General features: G+C 38.0%; 1 protein-coding gene across 1 annotated transcript; it reads right to left on the bottom strand.

Annotated features, from left to right (window-relative positions):
• Positions 1-6,761: 6,761 nt before the first annotated feature.
• LOC145483179 (retinal homeobox protein Rx2-like) lies at positions 6,762-10,736 on the bottom strand. The gene is made up of 3 exons (XM_081461769.1): positions 9,764-10,736; positions 9,391-9,638; positions 6,762-8,131 (listed from the first exon to the last, which is right to left on the bottom strand). The coding sequence occupies exons 1-3, from the start codon at positions 9,855-9,857 to the stop codon at positions 7,718-7,720; spliced, it is 756 nt and encodes a 251-aa protein (XP_081317895.1). The 5' UTR covers positions 9,858-10,736; the 3' UTR covers positions 6,762-7,717.

The following is a 10,736-nucleotide window of genomic DNA, read 5'->3' as shown; positions in this document are numbered from 1 at the left end:
ATGGGTGGCTTCATTGTTATTCTAGGCCCCCTCGTCTCTAATAACAACCTTTGAGTCATAATTTCTTATCCTCTTAAGTTTTACTGCGAACTTTGGGAAAACTTTCCTCTGTCATTCACTGAGTACATTAAATTACGGAATTTTGGGGGGTTGACTTGAGCTCATGTAACTTCAACCAAGGCCACCTGACAAAATTTTCTACAAATTCAACAAATAAAAATCGTGGAGGTTAACTTTAGCTTTCCAACAAATTATCCAAACTGACCACGAATCTGTTGCCTTTGTAATGTAAGCTTGATTACATGGATAATTTGTTAGAAAACTTTTGTTAGCCTCGAAGATTTTTATTCATTAAATTTGTGGAAAATTTTGTAGGGTGGCCTTGGTTAGAGCAGTCGCACTGTAGGTCTTATATGAACGTTGTATTAAGTTTGAGAAAAATGCTTAATTGACTTCAGCCGTAAAATTTCTCGGCATTTTCTATTCTTTATACTCTTTGATGAAACAAACCACGATCCCAAACTTTGGGACAAGCGTTCCTGATGTTTGCTCAAAGTGCCTTACATCAGTCGATATTCCACGGTTACCAGAGTCCATCATTGTCTATAAATCCGATTTAATTTCCCAACCAGCTGAAACCAGCTCGTCATTTTCCCATCGCTGAGATTTCTCAACAGTTTGTAAAGAACTTTAGTTTTAACTGGAACTTAAACTGATTCAACGCTTGATCAGCCTAAAGGAGTCTCCACATTCTATTTAAATTTAATCTGTGCCGAGTGGTATTTAGGAGAAGAAGAGATTTTGTTGGAACTATAAATGTAATATTGTTGATGCTTTCTTTGTTTTTTCGATTGGTCGAAAACGGTCGAAAACAATCGAAAACTAGCAGGTTTGCTGTGATGTGAAGCCGGGAAGCTGGATCCGAAGTGAACAGTGTCTTTTTCCTTCTTTGTCTTATGTTTAAACTGAATTTATCACAATTGTGGAAAGAGGGACAATTATCGAAGGTAAATTTATTGGAAACTGAGTGAAAACGCACAGGATTTGTCTGGGACACCAACATGGTCTCCGTTTCATTGTTTTGCGACACCAATATGGCTGCCATGACGTCATGTGAAAACACTTTTTTGTTATTTTGAAAAAAAGGAAAACAAAACCAGAGGCAATTTTTGCCTTTTGCCTTTTGCCTTTTGCCTTTTGCCGTTTGCCGTTTGCCTTTTTCCGTTTAGCTTAAATGTCATTTCTGAACTCTCTCTGTCTCCCTCCGGTATGCAAGGCTCCCGGAACATTGTGGAATTAATTCCGAGGATTGTGAATTCTACGATGCTTGGAAGAACTCGGAAAGGGGTCGATGTGATCACGCGCCCAAAAATTCAGAATCCTCTCGTTTTCAACGTTTCACCTATTTGCTACATACCTCCCTGCAAAAGAAAAATTGTAGGGAGGTATGTCAACTCCAAAACTGCAGTCATTTTTTAGTCGTGGAGTTAATAGGCCATTTTCGAGGTGCATTTTCCCCTCTGTTTCGAAACGAGTTCTGGTGAACAACCTTTCAATGGAAATGAGTTTGATTTGCAAGATAATGAAGGCGCAAGAAAATCTCATTTCCATGTGAAAGGTTGTGCACCAGGACTCGTTTTGAAACTGAGGTAAAAGCAACTCGGAAAAGACCTATTTAACTCTGAGTTATTTCTTTGGAGTTATTTCGATGCTATTCTGTCGATGAAAAATCGAGGTGAATGTCTAGTGACACTTCACTTGTTTTCGCTCTGATGCTGATCATGCTTCAAATGAAAGTATTAATTGCGCTCTTCAGAAGATACCTTTATTATTTCTTTGAATATCACAAGACTCCTTAGCAGGACATTGAGAATGAGACAGACAAATTACCTTTCCCTCCTTCACATCTTCATCCCTCGTGCGCTAAAATTATATGTCTAAGTGTATATGAATCAGGTCCTTAGTCCAGTAAGTCAGCTTTGAATTTTGTTGAAAATATTGGTCCATGTGTCTCCAAGATCTATGTAAAATTCGGTTATTTTGTTTTGTGTTTAATTTTTTTTTTTTCGGTCAGTTTCCAATACCATGTGCTCAGTACTTTTGCTAGACTTTCAGAAAAGCACTTCGCCTTGTTTATTTTCGACTTCGTCGGTCGCTCGGCAGCTTCTCGCCCTAAAACTTCGCAGCTCGCTTCGCTCACTTATCTATTTCACCAGGTCCCTGAAACTCATGAGGTGAACTTGTGGCAAGTCTATATTTATGCCACGTCCTTTCTGATTACGTCGGCTTATATCTTGTTTTTCTTATACAGATCAAACATACAATGGCCAAGTGTCATTGCTTTAGTAAAGAACACTTATATATGTGATCTGAAACAAGAATATCTTTTTCAGTGGTATTTCTATGTTGTTAATTTCCGATTAATAAGCACATTAAGTCTTTTTTGGCACTCTTTGAGACTGAAACCCTAATCTGCATCGTATCTTTGGCGGGGAATTTGTATGGACTATAGCCTGACAGGGAAAATTAAAATTCACGAGTCTTTAAATAAGCTACAAAGAATCAAATGCGACCTGGAAATGAGACGTAATGAGTAATCAGCATGCCCAGCGGGTAAATGCAAGGCTTAAATAATTACCTGACAGAGGTGTTTAATTCTCATTAGAAGTTGAGTAAGGTAGAGCGAACAAGTTAAGCACTTATAAACATATATGTAAATTATCTTTATCATTTTGTGCTACAGATTCTGCAGATTCACGCCCTTGTTTTCAAATGTGAGTCATAAAAGGAAGTTGTGCATTCATCTATGGCACCATATCGAGTAATTGAGAACGCGTTATAAATTACTTGTTTCGACCATAACTTGAGTTCTGCGTTTCATCCTTAAATTCAGTTTCCTGTCTTATTTACAGTTTGAGAATAACGTTATCCCAGGATCGTCGCAACACGTTTCGTTCTTTTTTTGTGCTCTTTTTGTCTCCTAGTCCAAACCGTATACGCAGTCAAAACTAAAGAGATAATGGTGCTTAATCGAACTCTGAATAAATTCTCTTAAACCTGCCAGCCCCTGTTTTAAAAGCATGCCATTTATAAAGAGACGCGACATTTGTTCTAATATAAACAATTTCCGCCGGCTGACCTGACATGTTTTTTTTTTTCTTTTTTTTCTTTTATCCAGGTGGTAGTTAGTCACCGGCACATGCTAATATTATGATATTGTGTTCTGAATAAATATTTCAAATGACATAACTATAGCTCCGATCCCGTTTTGCATATGATTTGGAGTGAAAGGCGTTGGAATTGGCAAAGGACTTGATCGATACTGGTAACAAAATGTGGAATGTACCGATAATGATCGGAGATCAAGGGCAGGGTCGAGTTTGTTCTCTGTAAAATTGCCTTAACATAAGCCTGCATTCAAAGCTAATGCGGTTAGTGTTTTTGCTTCGTTATCTTGAGTGATAAAAAGCGTTTACGCTGAATAAAATGACTGACAATTTAATTGAGAATTTAATAGTTTTCCGTGGCCATCTAAACACGAAAAACTTCTTTCCTAGCAAGGCCTTTCCCTCCACTGTCAGATAGCTTCCAAGCCGATCTGCTTAGTACTGACAGCATGCCTACCGACCTGTATTTCAGTTGAAGTCCGTTTGTCTGTTTTGTTTACAATAGAGAACTGTAGTTGTACCTTAACACGAAACAGACAGTTTTATTTGGGTATAAACACCATTAATACTTCATTGGGAAAGATCTTATTCGACCAAGGGGATAACCTTAAAGGTATACTCGACCATCTCAGAAAGGATGAGTCATGATATAAGTTGGTTTTTTCACACGAGAGCGGAAATGAAAAGACGAAGAGAAAAGAGAGCTGTAAAAGGAAAGAGATTAAAAGAGGTCATTGAAAAACAAAAAATGCGAAAACAGCTAGCCTGAATGCATAAAAGTTTTATTTTTCGTTGTCATTCTTTATGACCGTAAATCAATCGCGAATGGCGACTGAATTCAACCTTTTTACACGAACAACTGAAGGTGTTTCAAAATCTAATTGCCGCTGTTTTTTTCTTTCATTCAGTCCATGTCGACCGATAGTGCTGTTCCCCTTCCATATGATAATTTAGCAGATCACTAAAACCACTCGAAAATTGCATTTCTCAGTCGTAAAAGAAACACCTGGACACTGGTTGAGAACTGAAATGTTGATTAAGCAGTTATGGAGATGTTTTCTTTTAAAACTTTTTTGTCTTTCCAGTTGAGATCTTATAATGCCTTTACCAGCCAAACTTCATTTTCCTTGTCATTAGCGCCTTATTTATACTATTACCAAAGAAACTAGGTTAACGTGCGGTTGCGTGCCTCGCTACTCAGTTAACGCCGACTGAACAGGAAAAGAGTTGAAGCAGTCTTTTAGCACTGAACTAAGACTCGTCAAATTCCGCTTTATTTCTGCAAGTAGACTCGAGACACGGCCACAAATGTTCAAGAGTTGAGAGCAATTGAAACAAATATAAAAGATTAGAAACAGAGGACTCTCACTAAAACGATAGAGGCAAGAAAAGCAATTAGATATATACAAAAAATAATTCTCTATTTTGCACCCATAATGTCGCCAGCGAGACGCTAGTCTTATTTGTCATAATTAGAGCTTCAAAAAACTAGACGTTTCTCTTCTAATTAAAAATGAATTATACTTAAAGCAAGCGACACAGGAGGTCTTAAACGACATTCACGTTAGCCTTTTATTCTGTAAATACTGAGTCCTGGAGAAATGATTTTTTGATCCCTTTTTCATAACGATTAATTGCTCGCAATTCCAATCAAATATGAAAGTCCAGTGATGGAAGAGTCGTTTAAGTTCATTTTGTTTTTTTCCCGTTCTCACTTTAAGATTACCTAGACCATGCTTTGTTTGAATTCTGTAATATCAGTCCTAAAAAAATTCCATAGTAACCGTTAATTTAAGCGTTTTCGCTCCTCTTTGTTTGACCTCTATTACTCTTTCAAACAAAGAAAGTTTTTCTCCGTGTTTAATCAAGAACCATGTCTCTCTCCCTGTTTAGGTTACCGCTATCACTATGACGCATGTAATAACGGCTTGTTTATTCAAAACACCTCGGGACGTTTTCTTCTGAAGGCAAACGGAGGTTTTGAACTGCTTTAGCCGTGGTGAGAAATCTGTCTTGGGGTTTGTCTTGTTGAATAAACTCGAGTGGGAAGAAAATAAATCCAGTGGAAAACTCATGCAATCAAAGAGGTAAAAATGAGCTAAAGTGATGGTACGTTAGGGAAAGTTTTAAAGTACCCATAGGCGATAGTAAAAGAAAAATTGTATATCAGAAAAGACACCTGCGCTTGTTCTACACAAATACTCTCTGAGCTTTCAAATTCTAGGTTCGACTGACGTTTCCTTGAAGCGTTTAATTCAGGCCCACACAAGAAAGTCTTTGCAAGTGTTCGTTTGTGGTTTTTCTTGCCTGAGAGAGAATGCTAAGGTTTCATGATCGATTTTATTCTCTTCATCAGAAAACTGGAGGCTAGGTGAGCAATTATGCTAATGTCGATCGCTGATGAGACGAGCCACAATAGCAAATAACTTATCGTGTTCGCGTAATTTGTCGTTCGCATTTATCACAAAACGTTGTTTAGAAAACAACGGTCTTTAAAAAAGCCTTTGAAACGATGAGATAGCTCATTGAAAAGACCTTTATCAAAGTTTCGAAAACAGTCTCCTGTACGTATTAAAAGTCAAAGGAGAAAGTTAAGACGCTAACCGACGCAAATTTGTAAATTTATCCAGACACAATCATTTACACGCTGCAACTCATTAGGAATAAAAAGAACTTCGAAAAGCTTAGGACTAAAACAAAAATTATCGCAATACCAAACCCTACCTTGAAGGAAATATTGCCTCTTTAAGTCTATTCATTTATTTATTTTCCTATCAGTTTTCTTTTTTTCCTGCGGTTTCGCCAGGTTTTCTCCCTTTTCCGATACCTCTGTAGTAGCTTTGATAAGGCGGCCTACCGTATTTTTTTTCTCTATTTTAGTCATTTTTGACACTGTCACATCAAAGAAATGATGTCGCCGTCGACATATATTGTAGAAATTCAACACTGAGTCTGTTTCAGATAACACAAGTAATCTTCAGGTTAAGCCACCTTGATTTGAGCGCAGAAGGGTCTTCAACAACTATTTGGTGTAAAAGAAAGACAACAGAGCGGACTGCTTGCGAAAAGTTGCTAGTTTTTAACATTTCTGTACTATTTGAATTCTAAACAGTGTTATCATCAAACATTGGTGTAAGACCTTCTTCGATATAGGATTCCGTATCAAAAATACCCGACTAACAAGGTTTGGAGAGGATATGGTTAAATTTTACAAGATGTTCAAAATCAGCGCTAGGCAAGAAATGGTAAACGATTTTCTAGCGACCGCGTAAAAAGACATAAATAGAACCACCGTATAGTTGGAATGAAGGGTATAAATTGGACGTTTAGTCGATAGCAAGTCGAGTAAGCAACCGGCCGCCAGCCAGACGAGGGGGGTGAAAATACTGCGCTATCATATGTTACACTGTATCGTTCATAATAGCCTTCCAATGTTCTGGCCATCCATGGAAACTTACATTTCTAACAAATCTTCTCCCTTGAAGTATTCTTGTGAATGATTTGCTTTTGCGCGCACGCGGCCAGTTAACCATTTATGACGAAAATCTGATCTAATGGACTATTTCGACTAAAGCACGAAAAGTTAGGTGGTTGCAAAAAAATGACGTTTTAGCGATGGTCACAAACTCTCAGGTAAACATCCCAGATTAATTCAGGACGCAGTATTAATATCCCTAAACCTTTTGCATGGTCTTTAATTTGAGCAAGTCGATCTAGTGCTTCTATGCGTGTATTTACTATGTGTCCACAGTACAGTATTAAAGATAGCAAATTATTTATTCAACATAAACCAATTTATGGAAGTCTTTAATGTTTTTACTAAGGAACTTAAAATTTTTTGTTAACTGTGTTCATCTTTACTGCATTGTTTCTGAGCGTTGCGCTCATCTCATTACGATATAAATGTGTAATCGACGTATTTTTCATATGTGTCGCGCTACCGTGTTAATACTGTTTGAATGTCAATGTAATACAGTTACTAAAATTACAAGTTGAAAATGTGCTTGCTTTTGATAAGTTAGCACCTCGGGCCACGCAGCCAAAGCAAAGCTAAAAAGCCTTTAAAGTATTCGCAACTTCATTAATCATCTAGCCATTACGGTCTTTCTGAAGAAAACTTGCTAATAGCGCAAAAAGGCGTTAAAGTAGAACTTAAAAAAAGCGCATTCTTATTTTATACAGCGCACGCCTTAATTTCAAACAGACTACTTACATCGCGGTACAATGCTCTACAATATTACTTTTTTATATAATATAAATACCTAATGGACTACAAACGGCTGCAAATTCACCAATGTCTTCTTGGTTGTCTCTCTAATTTTAAAGTTCGTCTTTAAGATAAAAAAGCATACACATCTATACAATGGCCTTACAGGAACAACCAGCTAAAACATTGTAAGTGTTTTTCATATTTTCTTCAGTGGCCTTGCTTCATCTTTTGGTAATTTGAAATATTTGTTATTAACAATAGCTTCCTTCGAGTTAAGCTCTGAGGACGGTTTTCGCTCTCTCGTAACTCTCTCGCTCGCCAGAGCGGCTTAAATAATCATCTAATGGTACGACGGAACAAATTCAAACGCAGACATCGAGGAAGCGTGCGACTTAGCTTTCATCCTTAGAGCTTCAAGCGCCATCTTGGGTTGTTCGGTATGGCTTGAGAACGCAGCACTTTGACAAGGCCAAAGTGCGCCATTGTGCATCGGTATCTGCGATGAGGACATGTAACTGGAGTTTGTAGCGTTGAGAGAGGTTAGAATCCCTGGATATGTGTGATGGTGAGCACTCACAGGAACTGCGCCCGACAAACCGAGGAAGTAGTTAGGCGGTCCACATGGAATGCCTGGTCGGGGAGCTATAGGCAGGTGCGGTCCAAGTTTATCGCTTTGATAGCGAACTTTCTTTGTCAAACTCTGCGTTGGATTTTGTCTCTTTCGCCATTTAGCTCGCCTATTTTGGAACCAAACCTAAGAAGAAATGACATATTTGATTAAAGGATCGACCTCTTCTCTACACTACTTTTCTTAAAAGAAACAACTTAATTTTAATGGCTTTCAACAAAAGGCGCGCACTAAAAGGATTTCCAAAAATCTATTTAACAGCGTGTGCACAAATCCAAAATTAAAACCTCTGAAGTCTCACAGAATAGTCAGTTCAAGGATAAAAGATTGCATCGGAGGTCAATTTGAGGAAGCCTTTACGTGGATAGAATTATAAATGGTTGAAGACAAATAAACTTGATGGCTTTGGCTATTAATTGTGTATCTCAATATCGGAACTTGTATGTGTTTATAGTAATGGTCGAAAACGTTACAAAGGGAAGGGCAACAGGAAGTTTCCACAACGGTGAAAAAGCTAGTTTAAATTGAGATATTGTAAGGAACTAAATGTTTTTCGTTATCATTAATTTGCCGCTGCTGTTGTGCGTGTCATGTAAATTTGTTTAAATTTTCCACTGAGGATTAAAAGTTTAGCGATAGACTAACTCGTCAGTTTATGTTGCTTCGCAAATAACAATTCCAAAGAAAAATTTAGCTTCGATGATCCTGTGCGGTGGTTGAAAACGGCAACGTAAAGTTTGTGACGAAATCTTGATCTACGTTTTTTCAGCCCCATTACTGTGGCTTTTATCAAAATAAAGTATTTCGATTTACTTCCAACTTTTTAGACTGCTTTTTAATACAACAATTTTTAGATGTGCCAGCGAAATGTACGGCTTAAAGAAAACGGTTGACAAAAAACCAAACGAAAAGGCCTTATGAATGTAAAATTCAGCAGATCGAAACCTGCAATTGTTAGTTGCGTTCGACTTTTTTAAATAGCAGCGCTTCTAGAAAACACCACTGAAACTTTATACCTTGAATACATTCGTGCTGTTCTCTTATTGGCAATATCTCCATACTTTTAAAGGTGGAAAAAAGGAAATTCAATTATGCCTAAATTCACTAAGCTTGAAGGTATATCGTCGATCACACAATTTTCACTAGTAATATAATATTGCTCGGCGTCCTAATACAATTATGACCCCACTATTACACACGGCTATCGCTAACGACCACACCCGATTATTTTATACATTAGTTTTTTGTAACATAACGATTTTTAAAGATCGGATTTTAGATCTCTTTCCTGCACTCAACATGAAGAAAACAGAAACTTGTACAAATTTGAAAGTTTCCAATTTTACGTGTAAAGCGCAAGAAAACAAGTTTTTGTTTTGTATTACCTGGATTCGCGCCTCGCTGATGTTGATCTTGGCGGCGAGTTCCTCCCTCAGAGCGATATCGGGATAATGCTTTTTCTCGAAAACTTTCTCCAGTTCCTGTAGCTGTTGTTTTGTAAATGTGGTGCGGTTTCGACGTTGTTTTCTCCTGACTGTGGCAGAGCTCTCACCATCTATGTGTCCTTGTCCCTCTGGAGGCGGTGGCAGATCAGCCGACGCAGACTGATAGCTTCTGTACACCAGTGAAGGAACTATTGAGACAATTTGGCAGAAGTGTTAAACCCAATTCTTTTTGACATGCCCAGTTAGAAGTTTAAGTCTTTCTAACCCTAAATTAATATTATTTCCAACAAGAGGACAAACAAATTGTGCTTACACTTAGAAGATGAGGTTGCCAAGGTCTCTATTCCCAGTACATCACTGACTACATACTGGCTATGTGGCTTTCCCAAGCCAAGAGACTGTTCCATGGTTCGATCAGGGTCCGTTTGATCCTTAGATGCGTGTGTGAAGATTGAGCTCAGTGCAGAAATGATCCTTCCAACTCGCTCTATTTGAACTTATTAGCTGCCCGAGCTGATTAGGGCCTCGGCGCTAATTGTTTTTAGCCGAGCAGCTGCAGAGAACTCACCCTCCTAGCCACAACGCTCGAGAAAATTGAAAATTAATATAAGCCCTGTTTGAATGCATACAATGGTAAATTTCATTACTAATGCCAAAACTAGATCCCGCGCACCTGCCACACGCGTGGCTAAGAAATCCCCTTCGAGGTTATTTGTACTCATCTAACATAAAGGCTACCAATATCAATGCTAATGTTCTTCGAATAATAAGACAATTTTACTAATGATAAAACGACCGGTTATAAGATATCTTAACACTGTTTTGCGCACTTCCTGTAAAACAAGCCGCCTCTCTGCTTCCTCTGTACCCTTGAACAAGTACTTGTAACATTTTTCGAGCGCGGGAAATAATGATAATGGAAGGAATGTGAGCGAAGTTCGGCAGCTTAAAAGCCTGCTTCTCGTCTCATAACTGTGTGGGCTTCAGCGTTTTAATTAATCAGTATGAATATTGCTTAAAACCGTGCACTCAATTTGATTTGGTTTTCAGCTATAGCTCACAGCTAAATTGGGATGGTTCGGTAAACATGATCAATAAACATGGACTGTCATGAATCACAACAATTTTAGCTTTCCCGCTAATGGACATTGTAATTTGCGAAATTAAAAAGAGCATCATTTCATTTATTAAAATGGTCCCCACTTTGTCCTTGAGATCATTAAAACCGTTAATAGATATGAGCTGCGAAAAATGAAATTGCATGGCAGTTCATTTTCAAATATCGC

This window comes from Orbicella franksi, chromosome 1 (genome assembly GCF_964199315.1).
Source record: "Orbicella franksi chromosome 1, jaOrbFran1.1, whole genome shotgun sequence".
Lineage (NCBI taxonomy): Eukaryota > Metazoa > Cnidaria > Anthozoa > Scleractinia > Merulinidae > Orbicella > Orbicella franksi.
Note: the sequence above shows the minus strand (reverse complement) of the source record. Positions and strands in the feature narration are given on the sequence as shown.